Genomic DNA, 20030 nt, shown 5'->3' with positions numbered 1-20030 from the left:
AAATAACATGCAAAAGGAGAGACAAAACCTAAAGCGATCGTTTTCCCACCTTCAGCTTTTATTAGGTGAAGCATTTGTAGGGGAACGGTGCAAATAAGCGTTCCTGGGCTCAATCGCAGAGCTGCGGATGTGAATACAGTTGCTAATTGTAGGAAACAATTGTTTTGTAAATATAATAGGCAATTCTTTTAATAACAATATTGCAACACCGGGTGTTGTACCTAATGGCAGGCACACATAATAGGGCAAAAAGCCCCTGCTTGTATCCCCCAAAATTCCAGCAGCAATTTCCCTCCCCTGTTCCCCATTGTACTTCAGGGTTTACAGACTACCCGACCTGCCTCAGTTTACATACAATACCATTCCCCTTATCAATCTATTTAAGATATGGATTCCTGGTACTTCGGCTACCCTTCCCCCTAAATTAACTTGTAAATACAGGTATCAGTATGCATGCAGTTATCAGTATATATTCTGTGTTTTACATAAAGGATTCGTAGTCCGAAGTCTCTCGGTCCTTCCCCCTGCTGGGGTCAGGTGCCACGTCCTCGGTTATGTAAAAACAACAGTTCTTCATTAAATATTCCTTCCAAGAGACAAAACCTAAAGCGATCATTTTCCCACGTTCAGCTTTGAGTAGGTGAAGCACTCGTAGGGAAATGGTGCAAATAAGTGTTTCTGGATGCAATCAGAGAGCTGCAGATGTGCATACGGTTGCTAATTAAGACAATATTTGGTTTAAGAAATGATGAGTCCCACCCAGGCGCAAGAAGCTTCCAAGGATCTTGCTTATCGCAGGATGTGCAAATAGAGAAATGCTCCTCAGGTGGCAGCAGGACCCAGAAATCCCTCTGAAGCAGCATCTGTATTTGAACTTCGTTAGATCTCTGCAGTAATTAACGGGAACACAGGGAAAATTATCTGATTCTGCAGTAAAGTGCCTCTTTTTTTGCCACAGAATTCCAGTCTCAACATGAGCAACGTTTCCCTGCAGCCGCTCTCTGTATGGAGAACAACTCCAATGCCTGGTTAGAAGCAGCACAGGTGCCCAGCCTAGGAAAAAAATTACATGCTGGTGTTAAAATTAGACTTTTCCTGTGTTCACACTGATGTCTAGAGATTATGTCATAATTTCTGGGAAATGCATTGTTTCAGAGGGGGAATTATCTCAAATTAGCCCTAAAAAAATACGAAGTGTTAGTGTTTATGGAGACCACTTTGTAGTCAAAGCTGAGTATGTTCAGAGTGCTGCTAACAGTGAAAATTCATTGTTACCTGCGATAGATTCGGTATAGAAAGTAGATTGTCTGTAAGTAAAAATGGCATTGCAGCAAGTGTAAAAGCACACGAAAAACCCTAAGGGCCCGGGTCAATGTCATTTTCTTACACTAAATCTGTTTAAGGTAGTTTTTTGGGGAGCAAGCTCTCCAGCATTGTAATCCTAACACACAAAAGCGAATTTATGTCAGAAGCCTGAAAGTCTGACCCAGGAATGTCATCTATTCAGATTATGGAAAAGGAAACACACACAGAGGGTGGTGGTAGAAAGAAAAATAGGATGTTTAAAAACCCCAGGATGTTTAAAATAGCCTCTTTTATTCAACAAAAGAAAGCGTTTACCAGAACTGAGGGGAAAGAATTTTCTGCTGGAATAACAGAAGTTCGCAGCTATAAGTGATATTTTATGTTAAGGAATAGAAATCTATACCTTCTGTGGAAGACATGAAGGTTTTTGCTCAGTTGTCTCACTCAGAGGGGTTTGGTAACTGCAGTTTTCGTGTGTATTATAATAGCTAAGTGAAAAAGAAGAAAACAGTGAACTACATTGGTTTATAAAGAACACTCAGGTTGGTTTCCTCTTAGGAAAAGAAATAAAACAGCATAACCACATCATCGATTCCAGCTCCCTTGTACAGTTTGCAAGAATAAGCTGAAGATACAAAATCACCAGACCCAGGCAGGCTCAGGCAAATATTTCCAGTCCATAAAGCGTTTAAAACTTGGGACTTGGCAACAAAGCACACACATGAACATCTTAAAGGCCGCCTTACCCTTCCTTCTGCTTCGAAATAATTTTCCAGACAACGGCTGCCCCCAGGAGGAGCAGGACTCCTGCGGCTGCCACTCCTGGAGACAAGAGCACATGTTATTCTTGTTTTACGTATTAAAGCCCATCGGCACAAAAGACATAACAAGGCGTATCTTCAAAGGAAACAGAGAGAAACGGTGCTGCCAAGGCCACTGCTAAAGATCGGCCATGGAAACATTTCTTACCTAGGCCTACTGAGCCAGACTTGTGTGATGCTGAAGGGAAAAGAAAGAGAAAAATCAACAAACTATTTAACGAAACACAGTGTTTCTCAGGTGTGGTTAATCATTTTGAATCACACAAAGCTTTTGCTGCTAAGGCCTACAATAGAATATTTCTTAAAAATCATACAATTATATGTATATGCCTATTTAAAACAGACATTTTCGTGTTTAAACTGCATTTGGATGTTACTGTTTGGTCTTTGCTTCATTTACATTTCACTCACTCAGTTTACAGGCTGGGACAGGAGGGTCCCAGCTCAAGTCCTCTTGGCACTGAATCTGACTGATGCCTTCCAACGTGTAACCATCGTCACATTCAAGGGTGACATTAGTCCCAGAGCGATAAGTATTTCCTTGTACAGCTTTCTTAACACCTTGAACTTCTGGGAATACACATCTGATCTCTGAAATTAGAAGTAAAAAGAAATTAAGAAAGGACATTTAATGAGAAGGAACGTAAGTGATTCTGTGATTCTATAAAATAGGAGGAATGAAACTGAGGGTTATTTAAGACATTGTTATTGAATTCTTTCTGAATTGAACCAGGAATTAATTCTTATTCTACAGGGTAATTCTTATTCCACAGGGTAATTGCTGCAGAAGAGCTCTTTAGAGCCAACCGCCTATACCCCACTTCTAGTCTGCACAAGTCCCTTGCTCTTAAAAAGTATCACCAGCCATATTATTTACCAATAATTAATTAGTCCAGCCACCTTAACTGTTTATACCACTGATTTCACTGAAGTGAGCTAATGGCTTCGATTTACATGTCTAATCACCTTTGACAGTCCAACCCCAAGAATTCTGAAGAAGCTTCTCAGTGGAGACCGAAGGAGTAACATCAAAGTGTAACTTTTAACCTTTGTTTCCTGTCTTTTTTTTAATATTTGTTTTTACTTTCACACATAATCATTACTAAGGACACTTCAAACCCACGAGAATGTGGAGAATTTTTCTGTGAGGCCGCTTCCTTTAAAGCCTCTGACTCATTTACATAAGCGCTTGGTTCATTATTTCCTCTCATTGTTATCAAAGCGCGTTTCAACTCTTGTGTCACCGAGGTGGGTGCAGCTCCACCAAGGAAGCACCCTGGGTGGGTAATGAATTTATTCCAGTGAATGTCCAGTTTTCCCTGCAGGAACATAGGAATGAATTTGCCTTTAGTCAAGTTTACCCGATGACGGAGCTTCCCAGTGAGTCAAGTCACAGATACAGAGGCATTTGCCGAAAAGGAAATAGTCAGGCTCATGTGGACCCGACAGATTGCCCATCAGAGGCAATTTCTCTGATGTAATCATGTCCTTTGTTTGCTGGTAGTGATTACTGCGGAGTGAGACACACGAAAAGGGGAGGAAAGGGAAGGGAAAAAGTTTCTGCTCTTCTAAAAAGGTTCTAATAGAGGAAAGTTACTATACAACTCATTCATAGCAACGAGATCAGAGATTAAAAAAAAGTGCAAGAATTAAAATTGTCTTCCAGAATTCATGGTTCTGCCCACAAGAATTCCAAACGTGAGCAGAGTAAGCACTACCACACCTTTGCACCGAGGAGGAGGCCGGCTCCAGGTTCCCGACACCGTGCACTTGATGGAAGCGTTCCCAATGAGCGAATAACCAGGGTCGCAGCTGTAGGATACGGATGCTCCGTAGGAAAAAGTGTTGGAGATGTTGCCGTTCAGCTTCCCGTTGGTGATGTTTGGAGGGTGGAAACACCTGACAACTGGGAAGTTGGGGAGAGACAAACGACAGCGTTGACATGAGGATCATGGTGGACCACCAGAGAGAAGCTAAGGCACCTTTGCAGCCTTGATTGTGCCCTTTTAATTTCTTCACTTAGGCTGAATAACTGATTTTGTAACCCTGGAAATGGGTATAAACTTATTCTTATCGCTCATTCTGTAGTAGAGGGTGCAGATTGAATCCTTATACAAACCTTTCCCTAAGGCAAGTTATATGTTAAATACCTTTTCTTCCTAGCTCTCTGCAACAGGAACACACCTTGGCAGACCGGGGGAGGATGGCTCCAGGCTCCAGACTCTGTGCAAGAAATGGATGCTGGCCCAACGAGAGAGAACCCGGGCTCACAGGTGTATCTTACAGATGCTCCAGGAGCAAAAAATGCTTTTGCTGGGCCACTGAGAGACCCATGGGTGATATCTGCGGGCTTGGAACAGCGCAGCACTTAAAGAAAGAGAAATGTAGATCAAAACAGAGCTCATACAGGCAAGAGGGGAAACTATATGCTCGCTGAATCCGACGCATAGAGCCAGCCCTGCCCAACCCTCTGCACTCACTTCACCCCAAATCATCTCTAAAGCATCACCCAAATTTCTTCCTATACAAAGGAACGTTGCCCTTCAGTGCTTGGAGGAGGCTGACACTTCACTACTGAAAGAGGAAAGGGTGAGAAGGTGATGTTCAGTTATAAAAAAGGTGATAGCAAGAGAGTAAGAAGAGTGCAAATAACCTGCACTGCAGAAAGCAGGACAGGTTGGGAGGAAGAGTTAGTGTTTAGTATATCTTCTTATAACAGACCTACCTGGCTTTGTTGTGGTATCAGGATGATGATAGCGTTCTGCCATTCCATCTAGATGCAGCATTGAGAGTTTAAAATACACATTTGGTTGAGCAAATACAACACAATTTACCTTTGTTTTCCATCATCCCACCTTTATATTTCTAGCAAAAAAAATTGTCACTCCTCTCTGGCAGTCAATGTCCTACCATGAAGTTAAAATGTTTCTCACTTTCAAGAAACAAAGAGAATGTGGATTATGGTTTGCAACAAGCAGGGTGGGAAAAGTGCAAATTGCTCTCAGCATTACCCAAACCCAGCTTATCTCCTGTGTGAGGAGAGAGTCATAAATAAAAGGAACAATTTCTGATTTCTCCTTAAAGCAGTTGGAGCAAACAGGATGGATAAAGTCAAGTTTGGCTTTGGTGAGTGGTAGGAGCAGTCGGGGAGGGATGCACAGTGTTAACAAGTGCAGACACTTACCCTGCTCACAAACGGGTACCGGAGGGTCCCACGTTTTATCCGCCTGGCACCGAGCCGTGCGGTGGCCTCGCAAGGTGAAACCTTTGCGGCACTTAAAGCTCACGGTGTCGTTGTATGTGTAGCGATATTTAAGAACAGATACTCTCCCATTCTGGATCCGTGGGACCGGACATACCACCTCTGAAAAACAAATTTGTTATCTCAAATGGGGAGCCGTATGGATGCTGTATATGCACATATGAAATCCACCCGTAATGTGCCGCTGTTCAGAAGAGTTTCACAGGTAGTAATCAGAAGAATAATTTCAATAATTGTGGGTTTTTAGTTCCTTTAGTACCCTAGGTTTACCACATTATTGTATAGATAAACATCGTTTTGTGCCTGTAAACAGAATTATGCAAACACAATCCAAGTAAATACATTAAATGGTGTAGAAATTCATAAGCACTGTTAGTCAGTCTCATGACTGCTTTACTATACCATCCTCATGCCTTCCAAAGCAATTTCAACTGAAGGAAAGACTCATTGCAATGATCAAACCCTGTAAAACAGTCTTGTAGTTTGAATAACCATACACTATTTGGAAGATCTCAGTTGAGTTTTACTCAATATCCCACTCTTCTATTGCAAGACACATTTCTTCCTTAATTTATTATTTATGTTTGTGAAACAAAAGAGACAAATCCCTGTAGGCATCTCACAACTCTTCGTTCTATGTAACTCTGAAAGATCAAAAGCTGGAATATTTTTAGAAGAAACCAACCAAGCAAGCAAAACAAAGCAATCCTAGAGGAATATTATGCTTTAAAAATAGTCTTATTCCTCCAGGTTCTAAGGAAATGCCACTTTTTAATTTGAAGGACTTAATTTGGCAGCTCTGGGCTGGATCTAGCGGTGACCTACTTACTCTGACAAAGAGGGAGAACACCACTCCATGCGACGTCTGCTCCGAAAATCTCACATCGCCTATGAGAGTGTCCAACCAGCCGGTGCCTGGAGTTACACACAAAAACCAGCAGTTGACACCGAGTCATTGAGCTTGGATTATGCTCTTACAGTACCCCCCAAAATTTCCTTCTGCAGCCTCTTGATTCTGGCCGGTCACTGAGATTTTTCTGTTGGTTTGACACATAGAAATGAAAGGACCCCCAAGTTGGTTCTTCCCAGATTCCAGAGGAACAGCAATGATCCCAAATCCCTGTGGGTGAGGTCGGGCAGGCGCTAAATCAGGACTCAGCCCCAAGTGATTTCCGAACCGCTGGAACCTCCTCACAGCAGATGCTCGTTTGCCATGAGAGTGGCCGTCTGAGAAGGCAACTGAAACTGAAGTTTGCAAAATAATATATTGAGCATAGGCAGAGGAAAAAATGAGAGACGCTTGTCCCTTTACTGAGCAGGCGACTATGGCATAACTGGAAGCAAAATACGAATTTTGGGGAAGAACGGCCTGCGCAGGGCTCTGAGATTTACTAGAAGTTGCCCGACATGGAGCTCAGAAAGCAGACTCAGCAAAGGCAGCGTGGGACTCACCCATCTTCACACGTATGGCTCACGGTCGACCCGAAAAGAAGATCTGTCAGAACAACAACTCTGCCATTCTTTGGTGCCTCTGGGTATTTACACTGTTTCCCTGGGAAAGAACAAGGCTGAGTTTAAACTCCTCCCTTGCAGTTGTGTGATGCACTATGAGAAAGTATCTTAAGGATCTGTCCACATTGAGACACCAATAAAGAACGTGATTTTTTAAAAGGCCAATAGTTGCCCAAACTATGTGACTAGTAAAGCCATGTGTGAACCATTTTTAAAAATAATTGCTTTCAGAAACCCACAAATGTAACTTAAACCATTTCCAATGACCAAACTGATGGAGCTATTCACTTTTACAAAACGCTAGCGCTTCAGACCACGTGTGGTTTTTGAGGCATGTCAGGGTTGGGGATACTCCGGGGTGTCTCATGTATCCCAGCTGGCAGCTGTATCGCACCGTGTCCCCAACAAGAAACTCGGTCAGGTTTTTATATCCCTCAGTCAGCTTAGCAAAGGTTAAGTTTGGAGGTGCCCCACAGCCACCTATCGGGAAAGAAAACACAGAGAAAAATAGGGATGTCCGCTATGTAAAGTTGGTTTAAAATGTATATGTAGTTGAAAGTTTGCAAGCAAAACTGAAAACAAAGGGGAAGGACTGAAGGATTCACCATTTTGGAAAGAGTAAGGGAAAGGAAACATCCTACAGGCTTTCAGTGACAGAAATTCCCAGATTATCCGTAACTCCCACCTTGGAACCACCATGTACCTGCACACCGGGGAAGAGGGAGGCTCCAGTTTCCAGAGTCGGTGCAGTAAATCGATGCCTCTCCCTGGAGGCTGTAGCCAGGGTCACAGCTGTAGTTGACCACCATCCCAGCAGTGAAAACTTCCAAGCCCTGGCTGTTGTGATTTCCTTTGTCAATATTCGGAGGTGAAGGACATTGCAGCAGCACTAAAGAGGACAAAACAAAATGCAAAGAGGTCACGGACAGGGTGACATGCAGGAAGGATGCGCGCACAAAGCCAAAGTGACACAGCTCCCGTGCGTGTGGAAGCACGTTGAGACCCTCCCCCTGCCAGTTCTGCAGGTTGGGAAGCTTGACAGCTCCAGGATTAGCTGAGCACAGGAGAGATGCTCACCTGGCTCACAGGTGGGGACAGCAGGTGCCCAGCGGCCACCGAGCTGGCACTCGGCCTCATTGCTACCCCGCAGCACAAAGCCCGGGTGACACTGGAAGGTGACGTTGGCCCCAGGAGGGTACACAGCACTCTGTCCTTCAGCCACATCTCCATTCTGGATGTTGGGGTTTGTGCAGTTGATCACTGGAAGTGAAAAGCAGCAGAGCGTGGGCTGGGGAGGCGGCTGCCAGAGCTGGGGGTTTCCCCTTTGTTTTTGTGAGGTTAAAATTCAATAAAGTGGCGTGGGCACAATGTTCTCCCTTTTCTCCATGGGTACAGCATTCACAGCTCACCTTCACACCAGGGGTAAGGGATGCTCCAGCTTCCATTGACCGTACAGTACAGAGTTGTTTTTCCAATAAGAGAATAGCCGGGGTCACAGCTGTAGTTTACAGACTTTCCAGGCACGAACAGTTTCACATCCTCACCGTCGTGCTGGCCATGGTCAATTGCCGATGGTGAGGGACACACCCGTCCTACGGGGAGGGAAATCTGCACTGAGAACGGGACGGGCTTTGGGTTTTCCGTTTCATTTTCCTGTTTAGCGCTAGAGGACTGAGACTCTGCAAGCACAAGTATGTGGATTTTTGCTTTTCTCCCCTTCTTCCCTCCCTCTTTGCATCACCAGCATATCCACAAGTGAAAGAGGCACCTTCACATCGGGGGGCAGGCACACTCCAGGCTCCAGAAGAAGTGCAATTAAGCTGTGCCTCCCCAACAAGAAGGTATCCAGGATCGCAGCTGTAGCTCACGGACATGCCGCTGGTGAAGTTTGTCCCCAGCTCTGTGCTGTGCGTGGCGTGGGCGATGACAGGAGGAGGAGGACAAGGCAGCGCTAACAGGGCAGGAGCAGAGATTGGTGATTTTGCCCGGTGTTTGTAACACAACAAAACACCGTCACACCTGAAGCGGTGCGAGTGAGGCAGAGAGCAGGACCTCAGGGCCTCTCCAGCACAAGGGTGGCCCTGAGCATCCTCTTTCTAAAGCCCCGTGTGTTGGTGCTCACCTGGCTCACAGGTGGGGACAGCAGGTGCCCAGCGGCCACCGAGCTGGCACTCGGCCTCATTGCTACCATGAAGCACAAAGCCCGGGTGACACTGGAAGGTGACGTTGGCCCCAGGAGGGTACACAGCACTCTGTCCTTCAGCCACATCTCCATTCTGGACAATGGGGCTTGCACAGGTGATCACTGGGGGCAAAAAGCAGCAGAGCGTGGGCTGGGGAGGCGGCTGCCACAGCTGGGGCTTCCCCTTTTCTTTTTGCAAGCAATAAAGCTGTGTGAGCACAATGGTCTCCCTTTTCAGTACGGGTGACAGCATTCACAGCTCACCTTCACACTGGGGATAAGGGATGCTCCAGGTTCCAGATGTCAAACAGGAAACCGTTGTTTTCCCGGTAAGGACGTACCCCGGATCACAGTAGTACCTCACTGATACTCCGGGGATGAACACTTTCACATCCTTGCTCGCATGCTGGCCATTTTTGATGCTTGGAGGGGAAGGACACTGTAGCACTACAAGGAAGGGAAAAAGCCGTAACTGGTGAAGAGCCGGTACCACAAACACCCACTGTAGGGTAAAGCAGCCTTCTAACTTCTTTCTTTCCCATTAACTTTTACCAAGCAGCTAGAGACGTGAATGTATAAATTATGTTTCCATCCCACCCTCACCCATCTTCCTGCCTTCATTTTTTTCTAGCTTATTGACATCAGGGAAGATAATGTCTTGCTGTTTAGGTATTTACAGTGGTTAGTTTCCATCTGTGGCCCAAACAGCTTGCTCTGGCCTTTCCGTGGTTGTGAACAAGATGAGACACCAGCCCGGCTCGCTCTCTTTGTGGATTCGTTTAAGGAGGTGAGAGCTCTGTGTTACAAGGGTCTGGATGGGGATTATGATCACACAGCAGTTCAGAAGAAATCAGCTCCCACCCTCCACCTCACTGACACTTACTCTTCTCACAGATGGGGACAGGAGGGTCCCACGTGCCCCCAAACTGGCACTGAGACTCTTGAGAGCCCTTCAAGGCATAACCAAAATCACATTCGAAGACAACAATGTCTGTGACTCTGTACACGGTCTCCAGCCCCATTGTTCTTCCGTTCTGGACCTCTGGTCTTTTGCAGCCAGTTGCTGGAAGTGAAGAGCACAAGGCAGCAATAAGACCAAGAGACAAGAAGCAAGAAGGGGCCAGGGAAAGAAAGCAAGGTATGTTATGATAAGACAAGGGGTGATGGTTTTAAACTAAAGGAGGGAGATTCAGGCTGGACATGAGGAAGGAATTGTTGGCCCTGAGGGTGGTGAGAGCCTGGCCCAGGTTGGCCAGAGAGGTGGTGGATGAACCATCCCTGGAGACATCCCAGGCCAGGCTGGATGGGGCTCTGAGCACCCTGAGCTGGTGCAGATGTCCCTGCTCATGGCAGGGGGGGCACTGGGGGAGCTTTAAGGTCCCTTCCAACCCACACTAATCTGTGATTCTATGGAAAGGAGCCAACAGCAACACACCTTCACAGCGGGGCCGGGGCCGGCTCCACGTGCCCGCGGCGGTGCAGGTGATGGAGCCGTTCCCCACCAGGGAGTAGCCGTCCCTGCAGGTGTAGAGCACGGCCGAGCCCGGCAGGTGGGTGGCCGAGGGTTGGCCACTGGCCTTCCCGTTGGCGATGCCCGGAGGAGGAGGACACTTCACCTCTGCGAAGGAAAGGCCCATAAGAAATACGGGACAGGGCAAGAAAAGAAAAATTAAAAATCCAACCTTCAAAAACCAAAGGAGGGAGACAATTAATTCCATTAACTCATTTGAATAAGTGCTTATCACATGAGCTGCCTTCCTGTCGGTGGGTGCAAGGTGGATTTTAGCATCGGTTCTGCAGAAGCGCCTGGGGTTTGCAGTACATGTGCTTCCCAGGACGGGAAGGGACAGGGATGACACCATTTCATCAGTAATGCTTTCCGCATACCGTGACCCAAATTATCCTGAGACAAACCTTTGATGGGAAGAACCACACGTGGGAAGGAAAACCCACACTCTCCTGAGAGTCACTTCTTTGCCACCTGTGTCTGAAGGCTGTGGGACAATTCTTACCCCCTTTTCCATAACCATCCATGACACATGCAGAGAGACACTGGCCACACCATTCCTACACATAACACTTACCCCAACAGCAAGGAGTTTGAAATATGAATGGTTTTCCCAGTTTGGACCAGGAAGCATTTTCAGAAACATCCAAATCAAACCAAAATGAAAAGAAATATGAAAGATTTGACACACAGAGCAACTTGAGAAATCTTTTGCCATAAAATCTTTGGCCTGGAAGATGTGCCACTTTCTCTTGCAAGCCATCTCCAAGGGCTTTTTGTTGTGGCGTACTCACGCTGGCAGACAGGAGCATCTCCACTCCACGAGACGTGTGTGCCAGAGACCTCGCATGTTCTCTGAGAGCTTCCCACCAACTTGTACCTGGAGCCACACAGAAGGATTTATTAACTTACATTAAGAGACCTGAGATTCCTTTGCAACGCTTGTAAATGACAGCCAAGGCTTTTGACTTGGCAACTTCATGTGAAGCTGGAAATCTGCTTCGCTCTCACTTGGCAGCTGAGTTCAGCAAGACTCACCCTTTGTTGCAAGTGTAGTTCACTTTGGACCCGAAGAGAAGGTCGGTCAGGACAACAGCTCTGCCATTCTCCGGGTCGCCTGGGTTAGCACATTGTTTCCCTGGAAAGGAACGTCAGCCACCATCAGCTGCTCCCTCGCATCCCACCCAGGGGTGCTGACAGAGAGCAGACGGCATAAAAAACCCCATAAAGGCAGAAAAATAAAAGCAGAAATCCAGCCAAGCCTGACACTTTAGGGTTTTTTCAGCACTTGCAGGACGTACTTTTGCAGAACTCCACGGCCACAGACCATGTCTGATTCTCAAGGCACGTGATGGCTGCTGGCATCCCCAGGTGCTGGGTGTACCCGGGCCGGCAGACGTAATTCACCGTCCTCCCCACGGGAAAGATGCTCTGGTTGTCATACGGCTCCTTTGGCTCAGCAAACGCCAGGCTGGGAGGTGCTTTGCAACCAGCTGCCGAGAAAGGTAAGCCAGCCCAGTTGTCAAAGGAGTCAAGAAAACGCAGATTTGGAGGACCAAGGGGAAGGTTAACATGAACAAACACTGTTTGAACACTTGCCCTGCTCGCAGACTGGCACAGGCGGCTCCCAGGTGTTATTTAGTTGGCATTGTACCACTCTCTGGCCGCGTAGAATGTAGCCTGGCTCGCACTCAAAAGTGACAGTGTCCTTGTGTGTGTAGGCAGTCCTAGGAGACACTATTCTCCCGTTCTGGACCCGTGGGACAGGACATCGCGCCTCTGGAAAAGAAGCACACATATTCAGAGTGCAGAGCTGTGCGGCTGCAAAGCCACGTAACAGCTGCAATGCCTTTTACCCTGTTTCCCCAAAAATAAGACCTACCCCAAAAATAAGACCTACCGGGATTTTTCAGGATATTTGAGGATGCTTGAAATATAAGCCCTACTCCAAAAACAAGCTCTAGTTACAGTTCATTAAAAAGGTCAATTTAAATAATGTCCGGGCAGCTATACATGTAAAATAGTAAAATTATTTGGCGATAGAATGTATTTGAATAAATGTTGATTTTTGTTTGTGAATATCGGTAAATGTAGATTGTTGTACATGGAAAAAGGAAACAGAGTTGCCAGAAATTCACTATGGAATTCAGGGTTTGGAGACTTATGATGATGTTCCAGAATATGATGACATGTCTGTATTTGAATAAATTTTTGTTCAAGAATAAATGTAGATTGTCATTCTTGGAAAAAATAAGTCATCCCCTGAAAATAAGCTCTAATACATCTTTTGGAGCAAAAATTAATAGAAGACTCTTATTTTGGGGGGAAACAGCATTAGACACTAGTCGGAAATAATATTCCCACAGATGATGTGCTGCCTGCACCCAGATGCCAAAAACTGAGAGACCTGAACGGTAAGATGAGGCTGGGGATGCTCGAGGCTGGTCCAGCCATGGCTGCAGATCAACCCCTGCAAATCCTGCCCTGGCAGGTGCCTGGGCAAAAAGTGCAACTCTTGGGAGGTTTCCTGAGCTTTCTGAACACAGAGCAGCAGCGCCGGGAGGATTGCGCCCGAATTTTGGGATGCGCACACACAACCCTACCTCCGCACTGCGGCGGGGGGCCGCTCCACACGCCGGTTTTGCCGTCGTGGGTGGTGCAGTGGATGTTGGGCTCTCCGTGCAGCGGGAACCCGGCATTGCAGGTGTATGTCACCGACGTGCCGAAGTGGAATTCGTCCAGCAGCTTGCCCGTGTGCTTCCCGTTGGGGATGTCCGGAGGTGGCGCACAAGGGATCCCTGCAGGGGTGCAGAACAAGGCTTCCAAATTCAATGAGAGCACCAAAGTGCTTTCAATCTCTCCATCCACACCTGGAGAATTGCGTCCAGTTCTGGGCCCCTCAGTTCAAGAAGGACAGGGAACTGCTGGAGAGAGTCCTAATCACCTAATCAGCAACAGTACTTAATGAGCAGAGAAACACACAGGTGTAATTGTTGAGGTGCGGCGCAGCATCTCTTTGTGTACAACATCAGTTATCTGCACTCAGAGAGCCGGTGGTTTGGGACTTTGGGATTCTGCTTCTGGCCCTCCCAGGGCTCTCTGCCTCTCCTTAGGGTTGTGCCTTGGTCTCCCTCTGTCTAACAATAATATTTTCCCTTCCTCTCCTGTAATAGGCTTGTGATGTTAGAGACAGGAGATCCAAGTCCTGCTGAAGAAGCTCCAGGTGAGACATTGCTTCTTATATAACCCACTTGAGATCTTGTACCTTTTGCCAGGACATTTTCTTGTAGCATCAAAACCTTCTGATATTTTTCACGCCCACAGAGCAGGGAAATTCCCCATGAAAGCTTTGCTTGGAAACATTCGTCATAGGAAATATTTACTAAATCCATGCAGACCCGTGGACCTATAAGATACTTACGCTGACAAATGGGAACGTCGCCGCTCCACTCAACGCGTCCGCCCGAAATCTCACACCGTCTGCTGGATTGTCCGATTAGCCTGTGCCTGGTGTTAAAAGGGGTGAACGTTCATCTCAAGTCATTGCAGTTTGAGTTACTGTCTCCTCCCAACCGCCTCGGATGCTGTGATCAGCAAAACTGGCCGTGGAGAAGTTCCCTTCCTCACTCTGCCCAACCATTTCATAGTATATATGTGTATACATAAGATAGGGAACACCATATATGTTATATGGGCACAGAACTCTATTCAGTGGCTTCTGTATAGAATCCATTTATTGGGACTGAATGAATAGGAGGAAAAAAGGGAGACTTACCTAATACATCTCTCCTTGCTGTGTAAAGCAGTGGCCAAACCCAGGACTTACCCTTCTTCGCAGCTGTAGTGCACTGTTGACCCAAACAGGACATCTGTTAGGAGACTGATTTTTCCATTCACAGGTTCACCGGGATGATTGCATTTTTTCTCTGGTGAAGGAAAGAAACCTCATTTTAGGCTTCTACATATCCATACCACAGTACAACAGACGCAACTATTAATTCAGTAATCTGCCCCCGTCCCCAGTTACTCCCCAAACGGGTTTCGAACAGCATAAAGTTACATGGCTTTACTAGTCACATACTATTTGAACACCAGAATAAGGTCAAGGTTTTTGCAGCATGGACAGAACCTAGCGCCTATTCCTTCTTGAACAACGGACACCAAATCAAGGAGCTATTCACTTTTACAGAACTCTAGTGCTTCTGACCACACTCCGCTCTCAAGGCAGGTAATAGTAGGTGACATCCCTGGGTGTTTAGCATATCCAGGTCGGCAAGTGTATTGCACAGTCTTCCCAACAGAAAAATCAATCTCATTTTTATGCTCCTCATTTAGCTCAGCAAAGTGTAACCTTGTAGGAGCACCACAGCCACCTATTGAGAAAGAAAACACATGTGAGAATCAGGCAGGACAGGCACACCGGGTGCAAGCACAGAAAGAACACTGTTACAAAGAAAGGTGTTTAGTTTGCCTTGCAAAATAGTTTATTTTGATTAATATAGCCATTCTTAACCAAACACAACATGTTTTCCCAAGGGATTCCAGCGGATCACGTTCTTATGCCCAGGATATATTTAAATCTTCCACTCGCAGGGTTTAATCTCATTGTTTTAACGGGGTTAAAGGACATAAGATAGTAGCGTACCTCAAAGCAGCTGTGTTGTTATTTACCTCGAGGTTTAAGGCTGTCTGGGACCTCCTGGTCACGGTGGGGTCTCTGGCAGACGGGGACAGGAGGGTGCCAGCTGCCATCCTCCTGGCAGGAGATCCGAGCGCTGCCTTGCAGGCTGTAACCTTCGTGACACTGAAATGTCACCGTTTGCCCAGGCGCTGAGATGAGTCCTCGAACATCAACCTGCCTTCCGTTCTCTATATCGGGGTTTACGCACACGGTCACTGGAAATGGTGATGTGCCAAAGCGACGCGCAAAAGGAGTCGGAACAAAAAGGAAATAAAGCGCACAGCATGTTAATGTCGCAGCCAAAAAAAAGCTACGTAACAACTGCATAAACCTCCCCAGCCCCACCTTCACAAGAGAAGGGCTTGAAGTTATAGTAATTTAAACCATGCAACACTCGTACATGGGAGGATCTGTTTGCAATGGTCAGGGTCTCCCCTGTGCTCAGAGCCACACTTGGAGCTTCTCCCCCAAGGGCACCAACCACAGACCCACCTTCACACTGAGGGACGGGCCGGCTCCAGTTCCCAGATGCTCTGCAAAACACAACGGCGTTTCCAACCAGGTAGTAGCCAGGATCACAGGTGTACGTTACAGACATCCCCATGGTAAAAAACGCTTTTCCCTGGCCGTTGTGATTTCCATTGCGGACCCCCGGAGGCATGGGGCATGGTCGGACTGCAAGAGGGAGATGGAAAGTCTAACTCAGCGAGAGAACAAGGGGAAGGGAGTTGGTGTGATGCTGTGTTGCTGGGTTAAAGCCCATGGCAGGAATGGCTCTGCCTGCACACGCTGTTCCTGCCTGCAAAAGCACCCGTGGGCAGGGCTGACCCGGGGACACAGCAGCTCCCGCACTCACCCCTCTCGCACGTGAGCACCGGGTCCCAGGTCCCACCGGGCTGGCACTGACTCTCATAGGTGTTTGTGGTGTAACCAGCATCACAGCCAAACTGCAGAGTCTCTCCAGCTTTGTAGGTGCTCTGCGGCTTGTAGACCTTCCCGTTCTGCACCTCGGGTATCTCACAGCCGATTGCTGCAGGGAACATGGACAGCATCCTTTAAATGAACTTCAATGCGTGGGCCAGGTCCTGTGCACACAGCCATCTCACTTCTCGTCGCTGCCATAAACCTGTCAGCACTGTTCTTACAACCAGCATCCTCTCTGCCAGCTCCACACCCAGCAATGAAGCATCCACGCACCTTCGCAGCGGGGCAGGGGTCTGCTCCACACCCCGCTCTCGCTGCAGCGGATGGACGCGTTCCCGACCAGCTCGAATCCATCCTTGCAGCTGTAATACACCGTCACTCCCTGGGAAATCTTGCCCGAGGACTGTCCGCTGTGCAGTCCGTTGGCGATGTTTGGTGGCTGAGGACACGTCACCTCTGGAGGGGGAGGGGAAAAGCCCATGAGAGAGTCTGGGAGAGGTGATGCCTGAGAGACAGCTCAGCTCAAACATCTGCATGTCAGACATGGGGAAAGGTGACAGGGGATGGCAGAGGGCTCCCACCCCAGCTGCTGGCAGATCCATCCTGACAGCCAGCCCTTGGGCGCCCCGTCTCTCCTCTGACTTTTCTGGACAGGGAGGCTTGAATTGGTTCATAAGGATCCATCCAGTCTCCCACCAAGGCTGTGTCGTGCCCCATGCCTGGTTCCCAGCACCATCCCCAGCCGGCTCTCCATGGGTGTGCTGCAGCCGGAGCTCCATGAGGAGGGTGCTGGCTCTGGAGACCCCTGTGCCCTCGATGTCACATCAAGTGATGTGCCAGTTTCTGGACACACACTGCGGGGTCACCAGCACCCAGCCCCAGTGCGAGAGATACAGCACGTGCAGCCACAGGGATAGAAACACCCAGCTCCACATTCACAAGTGTAAGCTTATTCTTTACATATTATAAAACTGTGTATTTCATTAAAAGAGAATGTAATCCCTCACTTAAGGGCGCAGTGACAACAGTCAGGGCCTCCCCTGTGCTCAGAGCCACACTTGGAGCTTCTCCCCCAAGGGCACCAACCACAGACCCACCTTCACACTGAGGGACGGGCCGGCTCCAGTTCCCAGATGCTCTGCAAAACACAATGGCGTTTCCAACCAGGTAGTAGCCAGGATCACAGGTGTACGTTACAGACATCCCCATGGTAAAGTTTGCTTTTCCCTGGCCGTTGTGATTTCCATTGCTGACCTCTGGAGGCATGGGGCATGGTCGGACTGCAAGAGGGAGATGGAAAGTCTAACTCAGCGAGAGAACAAGGGGAAGGGCGTTGGCGTGATGCTGTGTTGCTGGGTTAAAGCCCATGGCAGGAATGGCTTTGCCTGCACACGCTGTTCCTGCCTGCAAAAGCACCCGTGGGCAGGGCTGACCCCGGGGACACAGCAGCTCCCGCACTCACCCCTCTCGCACGTGAGCACCGGGTCCCAGGTCCCACCGGGCTGGCACTGACTCTCGTCGGTGTCTGCATCATAACCGGCATCACAGCCAAACTGCAGAGTCTCTCCAGCTTTGTAGGTGCTCTGTGGCTTGTAGACCTTCCCGTTCTGCACCTCGGGTATCTTACATCCAATTGCTGCAGGGAACATGGACAGCATCCGTTAAATGAACTTCAGTGCATGGCCCAGGTCCTGCACACACACCCCTTCCCTTCTCATCGCTGCCATAAACCTGTCAGTGCTGTTCCTACAACCAGGACATCCAGCATCCTCTCTGCTGACCCCTCAAATGTAGCAACGAAGCATCCACGCACCTTCGCAGCGGGGCAGGGGTCTGCTCCACACCCCGCTCTCGCTGCAGCGGATGGACGCGTTCCCGACCAGCTCGAATCCATCCTTGCAGCTGTAATACACCGTCACTCCCCGGGAAACCTTGCCCGAGGACTGTCCGCTGTGCAGCCCGTTGGCGATGTTTGGTGGCCGAGGACATGTCACCTCTGGAGAGGGAAAAGAAATTGCCCCGTGAGTCAGCCGTTTGCCATTTTGTTTGCTACTAGGACTGTTTGGGGAATATCAGGGGAGTATCCTGAATTCTGCTCAGTCTTTGTTCCATTTGCTGAGCCAAACTATTAGTGAACAGAAGGTAGAGAAACACCAAGATTCTAATGGCGCTGTGGCCAGAGGAAATTACTCATAATAAGGACGATCCCGACAGGAGAGCACACAGGCACATCGCGGGGTTTTGCAGAAAACACACATGGACATGGAAGCAGTGAGAGCAGCGAGAAGTTGTGATTGCTTCCCGTTCCAGGAGGAAGATGAAAACATCCCACATCTGAGCAGAAGCAGAGTCACAAAAATCCCCAGGGACAGCAGCTCAGCCCAGGGTTAACCCCTTCCCATCCCTCTCGGAGCCCAAGACAGGGCAGGCAGCACCAGGACCCATGTCCCACCCCAAATCCTTTCTGTTTCTGCCTCTTTGAGAGCCAAACTAGCAGCACTTTGGTTTGAGAAGAGAAGCGAGGAGGACAGATGCATCCTGGCTTTGCTTTCCCACCAAATTTGAGAGCACACAAGAGGGAGCTTTCCCCCTGCGCTGGGACACTTGCCCTTTTTGCAGACTGGCAGAGGTGGGCTCCATCTGGACTTATCTTGGCAGGTGCTTGTGTGGGAGCCTTGCAGGGTGTACCCCGTGTTGCACACAAAGCTCACGGTGTCCCCGCTCTTGTAGGGAGGGCGAGCAGCGGATACAATCTTCCCATACGAGATGCGTGGGAACCAGCATCGGGCGGCTGGAAAAGAGAGAGAAATAAAACGTTGGTTTTGCCAGCAAAGGTGAAGGCTCTGCTGCGCCTTACAAGGGACCCGTGGGTGAACTTGGCCATGAACTTGCTGGTTGCGCTTCCAGGGGAACCGTGGCTTGTTTGCATTGAGACGGAGAGGCAGCGAGAGAGACAGACAGGCAGACATTCAGAATCAAAACCACAGCGATGCAGCTTTTAGTTCATTCGGCAAACATTTGCAGTAGATGCGGGAATGTAGAAAGGAGGTAAAAGAAACACGTCGCTCAGGTTACCCTTTGGGATACTGATAAAGGACTGTTGGGGTGCAGCCCGTCTTGGCTGAGCTCTTTGTACCACTTTGCAGGTTGGCTTTGCTGGAGAACCACAGCCTCACGGGCTTTCAAACCGAACATGCCAAACAGTGCAGTCTTGTTTGCCATTTTACTCTCCTACCTCGTCCCAGCACATTCCTATTTATCTCAGGTTTCAGCTTAACAAAGCTCAAACACAAACTGTTATTGCAACAGGCTCCTCATCTCACTGACGTAGAATGCCATCTCCATAACCAGCTTTACTTTGGCAGTTTAAACACGTAGGTCAAGCCCCTTGTTACGAGAAGCTGGGCAGGTTGTGAAAGACTCGCCACAGCCTCTCGTAGTGAGGTTATAACTCCATTTCCCCGGCTGTTGAAGGGCTCAGGGGACCCTGGTGCTATCCCAGGGGGTTGTTTTTGCCCAGGGAGCTTTAAGGCTCAGTGATGCTCAAGGGCTGGCATCCCCAGCTCCACCTGGGACCAGCACAGGGCTCTTATCTGCCCAACGGGGAGAAGCAAAAGGATCAGTCAGGAGAGAAGCAGCAATGAGGAAGAAGAGAGCAGTGGAAGGAAGGGCCCCGGGGGCTCAGACCCTCCGCTCCCCCTTACCTTGAGCCCCAGCCGCCGTGGCCAGGAGCAAAGCGGAGCTGCCCAGGAGACGGAGGGCGAAGGCGAGCACCATGCTCCAGTCCCCGGTGCAGACTGCAGCTCCTGGGGGGCTGTGGGAAGATATAGGCACCC

At 48.5% G+C, this 20030-nt stretch overlaps 1 protein-coding gene across 1 annotated transcript; it reads right to left on the bottom strand.

The window, feature by feature from the left end:
- Positions 1-185: 185 nt before the first annotated feature.
- On the bottom strand, positions 186-19971 carry CR1 (complement C3b/C4b receptor 1 (Knops blood group); the record flags this gene model as incomplete). The annotated part of the gene is made up of 37 exons (XM_082069277.1): positions 186-1053; positions 1709-1793; positions 2052-2127; positions 2275-2304; positions 2538-2717; positions 3850-4032; positions 4311-4493; positions 4852-4899; positions 5311-5490; positions 6218-6303; positions 6841-6940; positions 7189-7380; positions 7604-7789; positions 7978-8160; positions 8310-8492; positions 8669-8851; positions 9023-9205; positions 9347-9529; positions 9966-10145; positions 10518-10700; positions 11384-11469; positions 11628-11727; positions 11891-12082; positions 12189-12368; positions 13193-13387; positions 14011-14096; positions 14416-14515; positions 14771-14962; positions 15261-15485; positions 15763-15945; positions 16127-16300; positions 16468-16650; positions 17292-17474; positions 17657-17830; positions 18008-18190; positions 18803-18985; positions 19899-19971. 37 exons carry the CDS (start codon positions 19969-19971, stop codon positions 1030-1032), a joined length of 5523 nt encoding a protein of 1840 aa, XP_081925403.1. The 3' UTR covers positions 186-1029.
- Between the last annotated feature and the right edge of the window lie 59 nt (positions 19972-20030).

The sequence above is a fragment of the Streptopelia decaocto genome (genome assembly GCF_964273445.1).
Source record: "Streptopelia decaocto genome assembly, chromosome: 19".
NCBI lineage: Eukaryota > Metazoa > Chordata > Aves > Columbiformes > Columbidae > Streptopelia > Streptopelia decaocto.
The sequence above is the reverse complement of the archived record's forward strand: the minus strand, read 5'-3'. Positions and strand labels throughout refer to the sequence as shown.